The sequence below is a fragment of the Histomonas meleagridis genome, assembly GCF_020186115.1.
Source record: "Histomonas meleagridis strain 2922-C6/04-10x chromosome Unknown contig_46, whole genome shotgun sequence".
In the NCBI taxonomy this organism is placed as follows: domain Eukaryota; phylum Parabasalia; order Tritrichomonadida; family Dientamoebidae; genus Histomonas; species Histomonas meleagridis.
The window spans coordinates 98,906-117,644 of NW_027150889.1; the positions used below are offsets into that span (position 1 = coordinate 98,906).

Below are 18,739 nucleotides of genomic sequence, written 5' to 3' on the forward strand. Positions count from 1 at the left end.
CATATGATGAATTCATAAAATTAATACAAAATAACTTCAAAATTGTTTTTATAATTGATCCGAGATCACCTACATATCAAATTACATTGAAATCTCAACCTTTATTAAAGTCACAATGTACAATTTTATATGTTAATGAATATACAGAGAATACATTAAATGACATGATACCATTTATATTAAATAAATATGAAATTAATGATGAAACAATATCAAAACTTCCATTTGCTAAAATCCATAAAAACTTAGAAATGAAAACTTCTGATTTTCAATTAATGATATCTTCATTTATTAAATTATCTAAAGATAAATCAGAATCATTAATAACACGTAAAAAGTTTTTAAGTGATGGTTTATTTAGATTAAATTCTGTATCGAATAAAGTAAATCAATTATCAATAGAAGCAGAATCACAACAAGTACAAGTCAAAGAAAAAGAACAACGTGCTAAAGAAGCAATGGATAATATATCTAAAACAATGACTGAATTATCATTACAATCAACACAAGTAGATAAAATACAAAAAGAATTATCAATTAAAGAAACTCAACTTAAGAAACAAAAAGAAGAAATCGATCAACAATTAAGTGGAATATTACCATTATTAAAACAAGCATCAGAGAATGTAGCTAAATTAGATTCACGTGATATTAGTGAAGTACGAAGTTTCTCTATGCCACCACAACAAGTTCGAGATGTCTTAGAAGCGATTTTATTATTAATGGGTGAAAGAGATACTTCATGGCAATCAATCCGAAAAGTATTTTCATCACCTAAAATTAAAGATGATATATTACATTTCGATCCTCATGAAGTATCACAACAAAGTTTAATCGAAGTTAATAAGGCTATTGAAAAGAAGTCAATGTCATTTGATTATGAAACAGTTAAAAGATCATCAAAAGCTGCAGCACCTTTATCTCAATGGGTTAAAGCTATGGCAAGTTATTGTTCAGTATTACGCGATGTAAAACCATTAGAGAATGAAATGAAGAAATGTGATAATGAATTAAATAACTTAAAATTAGAATTAAAAGAAATCGAAGATAAAAAGAATGAGTTAAACAAAAATGTTGATATATTACAAGATCAATATAAGAATTATACATCAGAAGCAGAACATTTAAGAATATCATTAAATGAAATCGAAGAAAAACAAAAAGCGGCAACAAATTTATTAAATAAATTAAGTGACGAACAAAAGCGTTGGACACAACAATTAACAGAAATAGAAAATGAACAAAAACAATCAACAAACAAATTATTAATGTCATCAATCTTTATTACAATTTGTGGTTCATTAAATGAAAATGAACGTTTGATCAAAATGAAACAACTTAAGAAGTTATTACAACTTAAAGAAGAAGAAGAATTTAATTTTAGTGATTTCATTAATACTAAATCAGAAATCCTTGAATTAAAATTTAATGGATTTCCATCAGATGAATTAAGTCTTGAGAATATACAAATAATTAATCAATCTACAAATGATAAAGCGTTATTTATTATTGATCCTACTGAACATATCATCGAATGGCTTGAACATTCATTAGGTCCTTCATGTGAAATATTATCTTCATCACATCCACGTTTCCAACATCAAGTTACATTAGCGATTCGATTTGGTAAGAAATTAATCATAAAAGAAGTCGATTCAATACCTTTATGTTTATATCCTTATCTTGAACATGATTATGTTTTATCAAATGGACATTTAACTGTTCGAGTTGGGGATAAATATATTGATATAAATCCCGAATTTAAATTGTTTTTAGTAACAAGAAATTCATCAATACAATTAAAGCCACAAGAGAAATCATTAGTTTCAATAATTAACTTCTCTGTGACTAAAACAGCTTTAAAGATGCAATTATTAACTTTAGCTATATCGACTGAAATGCCAAAACTTGAACAACAACATCAAGAGAAAGTTAATGAAACAGAACAACTAAAAATAGAACTTGGTAAACTTGAATCTTCTTTATTAGATATTTTAGCTGCGGCTGATCCAAACACCATTTTAAGTAATAAAGAATTGATTAATTCTTTGGATGATAAAAAGAAAAGAGCTATAGAAGTAGAACAAAAAATTAAAGCTAGTGAAGAGTTTCAAGCGAAACTTCAAGCGAAAAGAACACAATATCAACCACTCGCTAATACTGCATCTGCTTTATATTTCGCAATAGATACTTTAAGTATTATTCATAGTATGTATCGATTTTCTCTTGACGAATTTACAAAACTTTTTATTACTACTTTTAAACAATGTGAAGATAATACTAAAGATAGAGTTAAAAAATTAATAATTACTTTTAATTCTTTAGTATATTCTCACTTCTCTCAAGCTTTATTTAGAGAACATAGATTAGTTTTTGGATTATTGTTATTAAAAACAGTATATCCGAAAATGTTTCCCGAAATTGAATGGCAGCATTTATTACATCAAAAGCCATTAAACGTCTCAAAAGTGCCAAATTTTATACCTCAAGAGAGATTGAATGCTTTTCAATCGTTCGCTGGCACTTTTCCGAAACTTTTTGAGTTGTTGAAATTTGATGAAAATTCGGGTGAATGGGAAAAATGGATGACAAATAAAACGCCAGAATTAAATTCAGCATATCCTATAATTGATGGTAAGAATATACAACAACTTGGCGTTACACCATTTCAACGTATTTTAATTTTACAAGCATTACGACCAGATCGAGTTTTATCAGCATTACAAAAGTTAGTAATTTCCACATTTAAGAATCCTAAAACACTTAGTTTACGACAATTATTAAGGAATGATGATCAAAAAGTATTTATCTTTATAGTTACACCAGGATCAGATCCTACAATCGAACTTAAAGAAATCGCAAATGAAATTGAAAATATTGGCCAAAAAGGATTTTTGGAATTAGCGTTAGGCGAATGTAATTCACAAGATGCATTATCATTAGTCCGTCAAGCTTCACGTAATGGACAATGGGCTCTAATTAAGAATGTTCATTTAGATATAACATTTTTACAACAATTAGAAAAACTTATTCCAACATTACTTAACAATGACAACAATTCATTTAAATTAATATTATCCACAGAAGTTATAAATAATTTCCCAATAGTTTTATTACAAAGTTCAATAAAAATTGCATATGAATCGCCTCCAGGTTTACTTAACCAAATGAAACGAATTTTGACATTATTTAGTTCCGATTGGTTCAATAACATTAACGAAACGATTCGACAAAACATTATATCGCTTGTCTACTTGCACAGTATCCTTCAAGAGCGTCGCGCGTTCATTCCGATTGGATGGAGTAAGTTCTTTGAGTTTACGCAATCCGACTTAAACGCTGCAATAAAAATCATCGAAGAGCGTAAAGATGCGTATGATGTCATTAAAGGATTACTCGAGACAACAGTCTACGGAAGCTGCATGGATTCCATCTATGACAAGCGCGTATTAAAATTGTTTGTTGCAATGAACTTTCCAATGAAGAAATTCCCGTTGTTCGAAATACCGAAAAATGTAACAATCGAAAACTTGAGTAAGTTATTGAAGCAATGTAATGTCGACGATGGACCGAACTTATTAGGATTAGCGATGAATGCAAACGTGACTGTGACGAGATCGAATATGGAAGAAACGTTTCATAACTTGTCGCTTTTGTCGAGTGCGATAAAAATGGAAAAAGAAAAAGGAAAAAATGTTTTCAAATTGTTAAATGATTTGGAAGCGAAGTATCCGTCAGTCATCGAAACAATTGATGACGTCGAGTTAAAGAATAATCCGGCAATCGACTTCTTGGAAATGCAAAGAAATGAGGCGCATTTAAGAATTAATGAAGTCAGAAAAGATTTGAAGGATTTGAACCAAATTAATAACACTGAATTGTTGCCAGTTCACCTGAGGGCAGTCTCAAATGCTCTCAAAAATGGTATCGTTCCCATTGAATGGTGTTGCGATTGGATTGAAAATGAAGACGTTTTTGAATGGCTGGAAGAATTATTTGTGAGGACAAATTCAATCGATTCAATTTCCAAGAAAATCAATTCAAATTCCGCTTTGAAAAGTTCGCCGATAGCTTTGTTTTCAACATTGAAACCGGCGGCTTTTGTATCGGCTGTGATGCAAACCGCCGTCCACACAAACAAAATTGAATTGAACGATATTACACTAAAAGTGACATTTGAGGCACCCGAAAGCGGAGCGGTTATGACATTGAATATATCTGATTTAATGTTACAAGCTGCAATGGTTAAAAATAACTTAGTGACATTATCAGATATTTCTAATAACGATTTGTTTAAGTTGGGAAACTGTTATTTAAATATTTGTACGAATAAGAAAGAAAAAAATACAATTAAAATTCCGATTTTCGAGTCATTAAATCATGAAAAACTCGTTGCTGAAGTTGAAGTTGAAACAGATAACACAAGTAACGATGTAATATTAGCATCAGTTGCATTTGTATTAGATCATTAATAATAAATAAATATAAAAATTATTTTATTTTATTAAAAAATTCGGTAATTTCTTCAAATTCTTTTTCAGATGCAATCATAAAAGCTGTTTTAAATCGTTAAAACAAATTCCAAATTTTATGTTAAAACTTTAAATTGGATAAATATATTCGAAATTGTATAAAAAAATATTTTTGATATTAATATCAATTCCTTCTTTTTCAACAAGTAATTTGACGATTTCTATATTATTAATAGAAGATGCCCAAATAAGTGCTGTATTAAATAATCCAAATAATTTCCAAATATTATTTTGTTATTTTAAATTATTGTTATAAATATTACATAAAAGAGATGAATATCAATTGAATTGACGTTAATTCCCTTTTGCTCAAGAAGTAATTTAACTATTTCTATATTGCCTAAATTCGATGCAATCGTAAGCGCTGTACCAAATATTTTATTGAAATATAAAATGATAAAAATCAATTCGTATTAATTGAAATCAATACTTTTTGCATTGATATCAATTCCTTTTTGTTCAAGAAGTAATTTAATAACTTTTATGTGACTGCTTTGAGTTGCTTCTATAAGTGCTGTTCTAAATATTTAGAATAATTTTTAAGTATTATTTTAAAATTTCATAAGATTAAAATAGATCCAAAATATTATAAATAAATATCTTTCGCATTGATATCAATTCCTTTTTGTTCAAGAAGTAATTTAACTATTTCTGGAATATTATTTTTAGATGCTTTCATAAGTGCTGTTTCAAATATATTGAACAATTTCTAAATAATATTTTGAAATATAAAATGATTAAAATCAAATCGAAATTAAACATATAAATATCTTTAGCATTGATATCAATTCCTTCTTGTTCAAGAAGTAATTTAATTATACTTGTGTTACCACGTATAGATGTTTCCATTAGTGCTGTTCTAATTAATTTAAGCAATTTCCAAATATTAATTTGAAATCCAAAATTTATTAATTAGATTTGAAATAAAACATATAAACATCTTTTTCATTAATATTTATATTTTGCTCAAGAAGTAACTCAACTATTTCTATAGGACCTTCCCAACATGCAAACATAAATGCTGTATTAAATGAATTTAATAACTTCCAAATATTTTTATGAAATACCAAATTATAAAAACTAATATTAAATATGTTAAATAAATATCTTTAGTATTAATTTTAATTTCTTTTTGGTTAAGTAGTAACTTAACTATTTCTATGTTTCCTTTTTTAGATGCAATCATAAGTGCAGTTCTAAAAGACTTTTTTAAATTCCAAATATTATTTTAAGATTTTAAATTTTTATAATAAATAATAAATATTATAAATAAATGTCTTTATCATTAATATTAATATTTTCTTGTTCAAGAAGGAATTTAACTATTTCTATACTAATATTTCCTTTTGAAGATGCTAACATAAGTAATGTTTTGAATGATTTTTATAAATTCCAAATATTAGCTTGAATTTTTATCTTATAAAAGAATCAAACAGTCTTTGTATTCATATCAATTCCTTCTTGTTCAAGAAGTAATTTAACTATTTCTATGTTTTCTTTCTTAAATGCATGGATTAGTGCTGTTTCGAATAAATAATACAATTACCAAATAATTTTTTAAAACCTTAAACTTATATGATAAATATCTAATATAAGAAATAAATATCGTTATCGTTGATATCAATTCCTTCTTGCTTAAGAAGCAATTTAACTATTTCAATGTGACCATTTTCAGATGCCAAAATAAGTGGCGTTTGAAAAAAATATAATAATTTAAATATAAAAAATTGAAATTTGAAATTAATTAAATAAATATTAAGCAAAACAAATAAACATCTTTATCATTAATATCAATTTCTTTTTGTTTAAGAAGTAATTTAACTATTTCTATATTTCCTTTTTCACATACAGACATAAGTGCAGTTCTAAAGGATCTTTATAAATTCCAAATTTTAGTTTGAAATTTTAAATTTATCAAATAAATACTAAACAAAACAAATATACATCTTTATCATTAATATCAATTTCTTTTTGTTTAAGAAGTAATTGAACTATTTCAATATAACCATTTTTAGAAGCTTTAATAAATGCTGTTTCAAAAATTTTAAACAATTACCAAAAATTATTTTAAAATATCTGAATAAGATTAAAATAAACATTATTATAATTAACATCAATTCCTTCTTGTTCAAGAAAATATTTAACAAGTTCAAAATTTCCTGATTCAGTTGAAAAAATTAAGATGCCTTTAGGAATTCGATTTTTTTGAAGAAAATATTTAACAAGATATAAGTTTCCTTCTTTTGCTGATTCATTAATGATATCTTCATTAATTTTCATTCCTTCATTCTCTAAAAATGAAAGAATTTCATAATTCCCATTTTTAATGCAATAGGACGCTAATTTATTAATGCTTTTTGATTTCTTTTCAGTTCTCAATCCCCATGTAGTTTGGCTGTTAGCTATTCCCCAAGGTATATTTCTTCCCCAAGTCGTAATATTTATTGGAACTTGCTGATTATTTTCTTTGAGTTTTTCAAATTTGTTTTCATAAATATATTTAAAGATATTGTTCCTATGGAACTCAATTGCAGCTTCATATGCATCCTCAAATGATGAATGATTTTGTTCACATAAATGAATGATTTCTTCGTTTCCACCTGCAATTGCATATTTACCTGTGTTTTCTACTTTAGAACCATTCATAAGTAAGTATTTAAAACATTTAATTGATCCGAAAAATGCTGCATAATCAATTAATTTAACTTTTGTAGTATTAACAAAAGAACATCTCTCATAGATTGATGGATTAATCATTTGGTTATAATCAAATTTTGTTTGTGTTGATATTTCTTGGAGTTTTTCGATATCATCATTTTGAATTATTTTTGCAATAATGTTGGGATTATGTCCTTCTTTAATATATTTCTTATGAAGTTCCCAATCATTCTTTGAAAGTTCTCTATTATTTTTCAAAAAAGATGTTTGCATGGTTGGTTGAGTTCCAGGTAAAGCAGCCATCCATCTAATTAGACCTCGATTTATTGTTTTGCGATGTGAAAAATATTCTGAATTAATGTCCTTGAGAATAGTTTCATTTATTAAATTTAATCCAATCATATACTCAATGATATAATATGATTCATGTGAATTAATTTTAGATATATATTGAGAAAAATCTTCATATAAATTGATGGAAGTGTTTTTAAATATTTCTTCTTCTTTTGTTTGAATTGTTTTTAGAAAATTTAAATATATATCAATATCATTCTTTCGTGATAAAAATGAAAAATAAATTAATTTAAATATGTTAAAATTAAATGAATATGGAAAATTTGAATCAAATAATTCCATTGTTTGTTGAACTATTATCTCCAGGTTTTCATTAGATAGGTTAAAAATTAGTTTTTCTAGTGCAATATTCAGGTCCATAAAATGATTATTGCGATCTTTCGAATGGTTTATCTCTTTATTAACTTTTTGATCGCGCCGATAGAAATTCCTATTTTTGCTTCAAATCATCAACGGTTTATACGTTTTCAATTTTAAATAGTTTACAAAGAAGTTTAAAAAGTGAAACATTACATAAATATTGGAATATCATTTTATATCATAAAGAAGGTATTTGACAACCATTGTAATATAAAAGTTGTAAAATTTTAATAAAAATTATCATATTTCATATAATATAAAATACATTGGATCTTTTTTTAATTTTTTAGCTATTGTTCATATTTTGAAAAAAGCAAAAAAAGATGAAATTTCTATTTTTTCCAATAGTTTTGTGTGTCTTTATTTTGTTATGAAGTAATATTACAAAACTAAAATTACAAAAAACAAAATTTCTGTATGAAATTTAATAACAAGATGTACTACCCATGTTTTTTAATTTACTTCAAAATAAAATGGAATTAAGTTTCTACTTTTAGAGGTAACATTTCAAAAAACTTTTAAATAAAAAGCGAATGCAAAATTGTTTCATCATACATAAATCCTTTTATTAAACTCACTTTCATAAAATGTATTCATTTTACATTATAAAGCGTTATTCAATATAGCTCAGTATTATTTTATACTCACTTTGATTTTATATTTTATTAATTTATTTATTTGAAGGGAATATTTTTGTTCTATTTTGTAACTTTTTTTCTTATCATAAATTAAACGGGTTCGTTTGGATAAATTTTACAAGATTTTAATGATTTCTCCTCTACAAAGATTAGAATCGGCAATATCAGTATTTTGTTCTCCAGCAACAAACGAAGTAGATCGTGCTTCTGCACATGAATTTATACAAAATTGGGGATTAGCGCCTGAATCAATTCCAATTTCTTTAGAAGCCTTATCTATATCACCCAACCAACTCTTAGCATTTTTTTCTGCCTCAGCAATTTTAAAACATTTAATGAACAATTATTCAGCATTTACTTCAGAATTAATTGAAAAAATATTTACAATATGTCATGAACGCCTTCATTCTGTTTTAAACCAACCAAACACCCCAAGCGAAACCTCTATTATTCGGATCATGTCATACATTTCTTTTCGTGAACCCAATTATGAATCCAAATTTTGCAATGAATCACCTTTAAGCAAATTAATTTTTTATGATTTCATCTTTGATTTTCATTCCAGGTGTAATGATGATTGTGAAAAGAACACAGATCGAATTCTAGGTTTAATTCCATTAATAATTGAACTCTTAACATATGCACCCATCAATCAAAATTGGTTTTCTCTTCATGCCCAAGCGATTCTTAACTCCCCAGACCTTTCTATTTTCACTCCATTACTTCCACGTGTATTTAATTCCTTACGGAAGCCAGAGTTTGTACCACAAGTTTTATCATTATATGAATCGATATTACAAATCGAAGCCATAAACTTTGACCAAAATCAAATCTCATATATTCTGAAGTTAATTTCACATATGATATCATATTCTTCATATTTAATGAAAGCGCCCAAAAACATTTTACAAGTTCAATGTTCATCATTTATATGGTGTACTACTTTAGAGTTTGGCAATGATTTTTTTTCACGATCATCATTAATACGATATACATTTAATTTATTTTCTATTCTATTAAAAGAACTTAATAATTTTTTGATAGTTCCTGATGAGTTTTTTATTATTTTGGATTACGCAGCATCACTTTTTGGAATCATTATAAGTAAAAACGAAGAAATGATTCCGTTTGGTATCCAATTACTTGATTACATTATTAATTTAATTGATAAAAATTTGTTTTTTTGTGATAAACGAATGAATGATATCATTCGTAATTTAACATCTATTAATCCCGAAATCTTTTTAAATTATATACAAGTTCGATTACAAAACATTACGAATGGTTTAATATATGTAATTTCATATTTACCAAAAATTATTCGTTCACAATTCGTTATTCCATTATTAAGTTTAATACCTGATAATTGTCAAACGTTTTTTGTTTTTATTAAGAAATGTGCTAAATGTGTAACGACACAAGAAGTTGCTATTAATATGATAACGCGAACATATCAAATGTTTTCTAATTCATTTTTAGAAGGCTCTGAAACTATGTATAAATTGTCCAAATGTTTTCCACAATTATTTTTAATGAATTTCAATGATTATGTAACTCCATTAATCTTTGCATTAAATTCATCGCCTTTTCAAGTTTGTAAATATCTTTTATCATCATTGTTTACTATATTACCATTAGGTAAGTATGAAAACAATCAACAAATCGAAGTAATATTACAAGGAATTGGATATAACTTTGTTCGATGTATTGGACAAATATTAAATTCCAATAATTCCGAGTTCTTAAATGTTTATCATGACTTTATCATTACTGTTATTTCAAGTACTTCGACGAATGTTGAATTCCCGAAAATTTTTGTTGATTTTTTCCAATCATTATTTGATAAAGTCGTTGAATCATTAAATATATTTTGGAATAAACCAAATGATAATATCCAAAGTTTTTTGGGATCAATAGTTGAAGAAGCATTAAATAAAAAATGGATTTCGAATAAGAAACAAATAATGGAATGGCTGTGTAACATATTACATAATAATCCATTGCCTGTACACTTTCGAATTCTTTCTTATTTGATTGAATTCTTACCAAATGATAACATCTCAAATGTCGTTATATCATTAATTAGTATGGACGTTGACCCACAATTAATTTTGGAGATTATTAAATTCTTCGAAGTTTTCTTGAAACAAAAATCAGATTTGTTCTTTCAATGTTTCGATATTTTTATGATTTTGTCTTTATTAAATTCAAATAATACCGAAATAATTTCATCAACATTAAAATTGTTGTTGTTAATTATGCAAAACCTTCAAATACCAAAGGAAATAGCTGAGGTTATAATGAGAAGAATAGTTGAGTTGTTGTTTTCTTATGTGAATTCTTCAGTAATTTCTTGCTCTTTACAAGTTTTAAGATGTATAGCGTTTAATTACTTCGAACCTGAGTCTGTGATTAACTTCATTTTAAGTGGATTAAATGAGAATAATAGTAACGAAAATTGTTTGTACTTTAAACAATTGTTCTTAAACCCAGACGCGGATGTGAAAGAACTTGAAAGAGTTGGAAGACAAATAATTATGTTCCGGAGAAAAATGTTAAACGCAAATTAAGAATAAATTTTATACATTTGTTTATTGCTTAAATTTTGTTAGTGCGGATTGCAATTTTTATTTGATTTTATTAATAAAAAATTGTTTGTATTTGTATATTCGAATGTTTTTTTGAGAAATGTTTTAAACATTTTTTTCTCTTTCCAATTCAATATTAATATTGAAATGCTTCTTCGTTCTAAACATTATTTATTTAATAAAATTTTCTTTTTTTTATTATACATTTTTGGATAAAACTTTTATTAAAGATTTTCTAAAAAAAAAATTAAATCTAGAAATATAATTTTGAAGTACATAGATATAAAAACAAAATGTTATTTTACATGAGATAGCCTTATATATTTTCATGAAAATGTTATTTATTTATTTATTTGGAAGTAAAATGGCCGTTTAATAAAACATTCAATTCTTTTGTGTAAAAGTGCTAAGTCACTTTTCTTTGATAGGAATTTGGATTTTACTTGCGCAAAGTTACACTCATTAATACCTGATGCACCAATTGAAGAATGCAAAAAGGCAATACTCGAACTCCCTTTTAATGAAGCGGTCGAATTTCTAAAAGGAAAATACTCAAAAGAATATATCCAAAAAAGAAACTTAGCTGTTTTAAAAGAAATTTTCCCTGATTTTACAGATGAACAAAGGCTAGAAGCTCTCAATAAATCAAATAATGATATTGATGAGGCAGTTAGTTATTTATACGCAAATCCAAAAACACTCGAAGAAAAAAAGCAAGAATTTGAAGACTATGATTCATATTCATCTCAGTATAGCGATGAGCCAGAAATAAATATTAAAATAGAACCAATTTCAAAACCAAAACCAAATTTGAAACCTATCGATTTAAGAGGTTGTACAAATCCTCTTCCAGAAACTCCTTATCAATACTACATTGATTCAAGTGATTACTTGCCATCAACTACAAATGAAAAGAAATCAGATGAAATAGATAATCAATCAACACCTAATATAAAAGAAAAAGACACCGTACAGACAATCGATTTGCATGGTATTGGCTCTACACAAGCCAGATATATTGTTATTGAAGCACTTAAGAATGCTCAAAAAAATAATGTTGCAATAATCCACTTTATCACCGGAGTCGGAAATCACTCTGCCGGAAATGTCCCTGTTCTGAGGCCGCTTGTCCTTGAGATATGCCACGACCTGAACTTCAAAGCATCGATTCCAACTGTCAATCCAGGAGTTGTTGTTTGTAATGTTAATAGCCCAAATGCAATAAACTTGGCATGAAATGAGTCAAATTATAAAATATTTTGTGATTAAAATTTATTCAAATAATTTCATTTTTTTTTATTACTTAACTTTCTTCTTATTTTAAGGATATTTAAAGTTTTTAATCACCAAATGTTTGAAATACAGGGAAATAAAGGATTAATTATAATTAATTTTAAGAATTATAAAAAGGATGATTAAAAATGAGTTTTTACATACAAAATTTACATAAAATGTTTGATTAAACAATTGAAAATGCTTCACTTATCTTAAATACAGCTCAAACAAAATTAGTTGATTCAACATCTAAAAAGAACAATTAAATTGGAATATTCATATTTAAAATAAAATAATGTTTATTGACATTATGCCCATTCAGGAATATAGCAATGGCTTAAGTAACCTCTGCTTGCCATTTCAGTCTTTAAGTTTGCATATAAGAAAGTTTCATTTCCCATATAAGGAACTTTAAGCACATCGCCATTATAGACGAACCTACCATACACATCGTTATTAATTTCCCACAACTCGAAATCCAAGTGAGCCCTCACAGGAATTGCGTCCTTATTCTTATAGTCGAACCCAAGCGTCGACAAAACCGCTGACAAACCGGAGTCATGTGAACTCAAAAGTGCGAAACGGTAATCGTTTTGCATTGAAATTGCTTCATCGGCGATTCTGAACATCTCTCTGAACAAAGGCGATGACGCGACGCCTCTGTACTTGTCGTTATCATGTTGCATGAACTGATAATTGTTGACAAGCTTCTGACAATCTTGTTGGAAATCAGCAGAAATTCGCTCAGGAAGTGTGTGATTGGTACAAGATGTCATTAAAATGTAAGAACAGAACTTCTTAACACTTTTGGCATCCCAACTTTTGACTTCGCTCCCATATTTGGATTGATATTTCGTTGTGAATTCATTGAAATAATCTTGGAAAATTGGAAGAGTGTATAAATCCGTGGTTATGCTCTTGATCTCAGAACACCATTCTTCTGAGGGATGGAGAATTCCTGCTGCATCGTTATCTGTGACCATGTTAATGACTTCATTTGGATTAACTGGTGAATACATTCCTTGAAGAAATGATATTGCTGATCGGATTGTACGATCGAGTTCTGTGGCTCTAACATAGACATATCTAGGATTGAAATGTTCTGGAAGAACTTTCAATTCTTCAACATATCGTTTTGCATAAGTACGTCCAAGTTCAACATGTTGTTCAACACCTGAAACAAGGAGGTCTTTAGCTCTACAATTTGGCTTATATTCAGCAAGACGATCATCTAAATTCTCAATATAATCTCTAGGATATTTAACTGGTGCAGAATGTACGCGTGGAGCAGCGGATGCTTCTGAGTCACATATCCATTCTTGCTCTTTTGAAGAATTAAAGAAATCTGTTCCTGGGGTACGTGATCCATGGCGAATTATAACTTGAACCTGGATAAGGTTAGCACCTTCGATTGGTGGTGCAAGCTTTGTTGTAGCAACGCATTGTTGATATGTATAGCTGAACGAAAGCGATGAAAAAAGGCAAAGCATTGTTATATATTCTATAATTTTTTTTCTCATACATTGCAAAACTTCGGCAAAAGTGACAAAATCAAAAAAAAAAAATTCGAACTCTCCAAAAAAATTTGTTATTTCTACAGATCTGATGTGTTCTTCTTCTAAATTTCACTTTGTAATTTTAAAGCCTTTTTGTTGAAAAGAACAAAAATTAATTTTGGAAAATTGATTTATTCATCATACTTATTCAAGAGTATAAATCTCTTGAACTACATAGTTAGTAAGGTCCCGGTGGTGGTTGTTGGTAATATTGTGGAGGTGGAGGATAAAAATATGGTTGTTGAGGAGGTGGTTGAGCATATGGCGATGGTTGTGGAGGAGGTGCATAAGGTGGTGGTGGTGGAGCGTATTGTGGTTGTGGTGGTGGAGCGTATTGTGGTTGTGCAGGTGGTGCATAACATTCTTGAGGAGCCGAAAGGAAAGAATATTGTGGACTTGCACGGAAAACTTGGTTAAGGAAAAGTGAGTTTAACGAACACATTTCAATGAGGTTTGGAATAAATTCTTCTACATCTTTAGGAGTTAATTTATCGGTTTCACAAAGAAGTTTGATATCATGTGAAAGTTGGACTGTCTTATATTGCTTTGCAATTTTCCCTAATTCCCTTTTTACAATTCCTGTTTTTTCAAGTTCTCCAAATGAGAAAAGAAGATCAAGATCCTTTTGGCAATGCCCAGGATTATTTTCTATGTTTTGAATTGCAGTGTAAAGTTTTGTTTTTGCTTGTTTTTTCAATCCGATTATTGTAAGATTTTCTAAATCTGATATTACACCTTCTTTTTTATTTGTAGCAGATTTTCTACTTAGGTTACGAATAATAGTTTGTTCCGTTTTAAGTTGGTTTGCGCCCATAGAGTTTATTGTACTTTTGACTATTCTGAGATTGTTTTTCCAAGACATATATCAAGTGCCAAAACCGTCGTGATTTCGTTCACAATTTTACAATGGTTTACGACATGATTTTAAATTGAAAAGCTCTCGGGGGTTACGTTACAAATACCGGTGATAATTCAAAAAGTTTCATCGTTTGGCTGTTTCATTGAGGTGACAAATTGAACTTCTTTGGTTGTGTCGAAAACGTTAAATTATGCACGTTAATTGTTGGATATAAACTTCCGAAAAAGTTAAAACTAAAGAAAAAATGGAAAATACGATTATAATAAATTGTAAAAGAACTTAAAGTCAACCTTTGCAAAATTCAAAATGTCAAACAAAATAAAAGTAAATAAATCAAAAGTGGTTGCACAAATAAATTATAGTCTGGGTCATTATTCGTATCATTACCATTAGGGGAGCTACGTTGACAGCTCGCATTAGCTTCCATGCCAAACGCTATTTATCAGTCAAATTAACATTGTTAGGTTTTTAAGTATTTTTTTAGTAGCGCCTCATTTCATTGGTTCAAAAAAGTTTTTTTTTATTTCTTATCATGATCGATGAGAGTGCATTTCTTTTCTTTGTCGCAATCACATTCAAAAGTATCTTCACGACCATATGAAACAACGTTGTGACCCTTATGACAATTGTTAGAGCAATTTTCACAGATCTTCTTGTTGCATGTCTTGCATTCGTATAAGTTTTGAGTCCATTGTCCTGGGTGGACTTCATGTGTGCAAAGTGGGATGCCACTAGCAGATACTCCAAGTCCCATTCCGCCCATATCAACAGCGAGTGTTGGTGCAGAACGAGTTCCTCCAATCTTTGCATCAGCTCCCATAGAAACTCCACCAACGTTCATACCAGCAGACATACCGTTTGGGCCGCCGCTCATGCCCATTCCGTCGCCACCACCGAATCCCATGCCGAATCCAAACATGAAGAAAGTGAAGTGAAACCGACAACACAAATAAATTAATTGAAATTTTGTTGGAAAAACCGGCGCAATAAATGGCTTTTGACTTTGTAAACTATTAAAATAACAGTTCTAAAGGTTCAGTTCAAAGAGTTTTTTGCTATCTTGCGTTTCAAATCTGAATTTTACAGCTACTGTAATGAAGGTGAACAATTCCATATTAAAATTTCATATTTCCATCAAAAATCTCGTTTTTATCAATGATAAAATATGCTTTATCAATTAAATAATTCGGATTTAAGTTGCAAAACATTTTTTCTTATGTGCTTGTAAGAACAGCATGAATATTCATTCTAGAAAAAAATCTTTTTTCAATGGGTGATTTTTTTTAATAATGAAAACCAATTTTTCTTTATATTTGAGCATAAGTGGAATGCACTATCCCCATCCTTAGGGTGTGCTCAAAACTTTTTTGATTTTAAATTGTTTTTTGTATCCTTGATTGAAATTATCTTTAAAGGTTCAATCCCTACAATACCTAAAATGTTTTACTCAACCATTAAATTTAATCAGTTTTTTTACACATATCGATTTTCTGATTTTAAAATTAATTTTTTTGCAATATGTTTCCAGAAATATTGAAATTCCATAAAAACAATATATTCCTGATAAAACAGATGAAAGAATGATTACGAACATTTTATGAAAATTAATTTTATAGAATTTGTTTATTTATCTATCTATCTTTATCAAATTAATTTAACAATCCAATTTAAGCAGTTGACTGGGATGCCTCTTCAGACTCATTTGCTTGTGGTGCCTCTTCTTCTTCATTCGAATTAATCGAAATTGGTTCATCAGAATTTTCTTTTCTCATGCATTCTGGATGTTGCTTATACCAAATTACCACAAACACAATTACAACAACAAGGAGAAGTGCTGCAATGGAAACAGAAACGTAACGTGCAATTTCATCTCCAGGTTCCAATGGAGCTTCAGATTGTTGAGTTGAAGAACTTTCAGATGTTGTATTATCCGCTTCAAATAAATTTATAACATGGTTTTGTTTTGTTCTTTCAATACTTTGTGCATGAAGTAGAAACAAAGCTAGAACGGAAAGCATTCGAATGGCTCGGCTTAAGTGGTCGCACGCTTCAATTTTTTTCTCTACAACCTCGTTCAAATATTGAAAGTATCATTCAATATTGAAAGGAAGTGTTTATAACCGATTCATGTTGTGAAAAAGTGGTGTGTAAATTTTTTTGAACATATAACCGTTTTTGCCGGAAAACGATGTTTTGCAAGGAGAAAAAGATTTTGATGTCAACCTTCTGCAGAAGCTGCAGTTATCTTCGTAATATACTCACCTAATGAAATTTTTTGCTACATATATTTTTTTTTGAGAAAATATTTGTATTTCTACTCTTTATTTCGAAAGAAACATAAAAATTCCAACAACAAAGCATGTTAAAAAAGAAACATTATACTTAGAGTCAATATCTAAAACGGATCTGTGCGTTTTTCTTACCGCAATAACTTCATTATTTTCTTCGTCGCATAACTTGCAGTTTTTTATGCTTTTAATTGCTCTCCTTTTCCCGAATGCATCTTCGAGGGCTCCAATTTTGTTTAATTGACTGATCAATAGAGGATACTTTGGTTTAATTCCATCTATTTCGAATTGTTCCACTTTCACAACCCCATCCTTTCTTGTTATTCGTGCTGTTGTTTCGTTTCCGATTAGCACTGAGCATTTGTGGGAAGTTTTTAAATTCATCTCGCAAATGATTCCTCTAGAATTTGATATCTGCATGATGTTTGAGCTCGTGGATTCAAACTCTGCGCCAGCTATGACGTTCCCTGCTGGTAGTTCTGTCATTTGAAAAAATTTTCTCTTAATTCCATTTTTCCAAGAATGTTTTCGATACACAGCATAGTGAAATTCTCTCTGTGTAAGAAGGGAATTTATGCTAATTGATTTAGATGATATATTTCGATAACGACTTAAAAAGTTCAATGATTTTGTGGTAGATGGTCTAGGAAGCGGTTGAGGATGATTTTCTGTTGCTGCATGATTGTTCTCATCATTTGGTACATAGAAAATACTTTTATCAGAGCTGTATGAAGAACTGTCAGAATCAGAATTTGTACCTGAATCAGAAGAATCTGATGAATAATAGTCATCAGAAGAAAAGTCAATTTGAAGCCTCATTGAAAGGCGCCCAGTCGACTTGGAATTCTGCATGTTTGAAGATGTTTGGACAAACCCAAAAAGTGTATACAGCTTTTTCAGAATTTTTAAATTTGGAACTCCTGAAAAAGGTTTTTTGAATGTTTTACAGAATAAACAATTAATTGTTTGAACTGCAAAATATGTTTCTAGGAAAGTCCAAATTCTTATCTTTATGAATAAAGAACGAAATTCATAAACAATTATTAGGAGTCAAATCGAGGTGGATTCTTTTGAAAAGTTTTTCATTTTTTATTATTGACTGATTTCAAAAAAAATTCTTAAAATTTTTAATTTTGATATTTGTCAATATGTGACTAACTTTCATGATTCACATCAGTTAAAATTTAAAAGCATGGAAAAGAATAATAGTTATTTTAAAAAGAAAATGCAAGGATTACTCCTTATAGCAGGCATTTTTTCAAAGTTTAATAGAAAAGTGAAGTGCTTGAGACATTTGATGTGAAAAACACCACTTTGTATCCGTTACTTAATGGAGACAAACCCAAATCAAACATTTAGAAAGTACTTAGAAGAAATTGGAACACTTGACTCGTTAACCCGAGTTATTGTTGAACTTTACGATGCACAAAATCCACCAGATGATATTTGTAAATTTATTCGAGATTATTTTTCTACACCAGTTGGAATTAATATAGAGTGTTTAAAGTTAGAAAATGAAAAGCTGAAAAAGGAAGAAGAAGCTCTTGAAAAGCGTCTTTCGGAACTCAAAGAACAATTAGGAATAATGGAATAAATCTATAACCCAAAAGAAAAACTTTATGTACAGAAGC

General features: G+C 28.7%; 6 protein-coding genes across 6 annotated transcripts; 1 reads left to right on the forward strand and 5 right to left on the reverse strand.

Moving 5' to 3' along the window:
- Positions 1 to 275: 275 nt before the first annotated feature.
- GO595_006675 (Cytoplasmic dynein 2 heavy chain 1) lies at positions 276 to 4,472 on the forward strand (the record flags this gene model as incomplete). Its single annotated transcript, XM_067920054.1, has 2 exons — positions 276 to 2,208; positions 2,371 to 4,472. 2 exons carry the CDS (start codon positions 276 to 278, stop codon positions 4,470 to 4,472), a joined length of 4,035 nt encoding a protein of 1,344 aa, XP_067773103.1.
- Positions 4,473 to 12,713: 8,241 nt separating this feature from the next.
- On the reverse strand, positions 12,714 to 13,895 carry GO595_006676 (histidine acid phosphatase; the record flags this gene model as incomplete). The annotated part of the gene is made up of 1 exon (XM_067920055.1): positions 12,714 to 13,895. One exon carries the CDS (start codon positions 13,893 to 13,895, stop codon positions 12,714 to 12,716), a length of 1,182 nt encoding a protein of 393 aa, XP_067773104.1.
- A 244-nt stretch (positions 13,896 to 14,139) lies between these two features.
- Positions 14,140 to 14,823, reverse strand: GO595_006677 (putative Annexin; the record flags this gene model as incomplete). Its single annotated transcript, XM_067920056.1, has 1 exon — positions 14,140 to 14,823. The coding sequence occupies one exon, from the start codon at positions 14,821 to 14,823 to the stop codon at positions 14,140 to 14,142; it is 684 nt and encodes a 227-aa protein (XP_067773105.1).
- Positions 14,824 to 15,340: 517 nt separating this feature from the next.
- GO595_006678 (xenotropic and polytropic retrovirus receptor 1-like) lies at positions 15,341 to 15,739 on the reverse strand (the record flags this gene model as incomplete). Its single annotated transcript, XM_067920057.1, has 1 exon — positions 15,341 to 15,739. One exon carries the CDS (start codon positions 15,737 to 15,739, stop codon positions 15,341 to 15,343), a length of 399 nt encoding a protein of 132 aa, XP_067773106.1.
- A 748-nt stretch (positions 15,740 to 16,487) lies between these two features.
- Positions 16,488 to 16,838, reverse strand: GO595_006679 (uncharacterized protein; the record flags this gene model as incomplete). Its single annotated transcript, XM_067920058.1, has 1 exon — positions 16,488 to 16,838. One exon carries the CDS (start codon positions 16,836 to 16,838, stop codon positions 16,488 to 16,490), a length of 351 nt encoding a protein of 116 aa, XP_067773107.1.
- Positions 16,839 to 17,141: 303 nt separating this feature from the next.
- Positions 17,142 to 17,594, reverse strand: GO595_006680 (uncharacterized protein; the record flags this gene model as incomplete). Its single annotated transcript, XM_067920059.1, has 1 exon — positions 17,142 to 17,594. The coding sequence occupies one exon, from the start codon at positions 17,592 to 17,594 to the stop codon at positions 17,142 to 17,144; it is 453 nt and encodes a 150-aa protein (XP_067773108.1).
- Between the last annotated feature and the right edge of the window lie 1,145 nt (positions 17,595 to 18,739).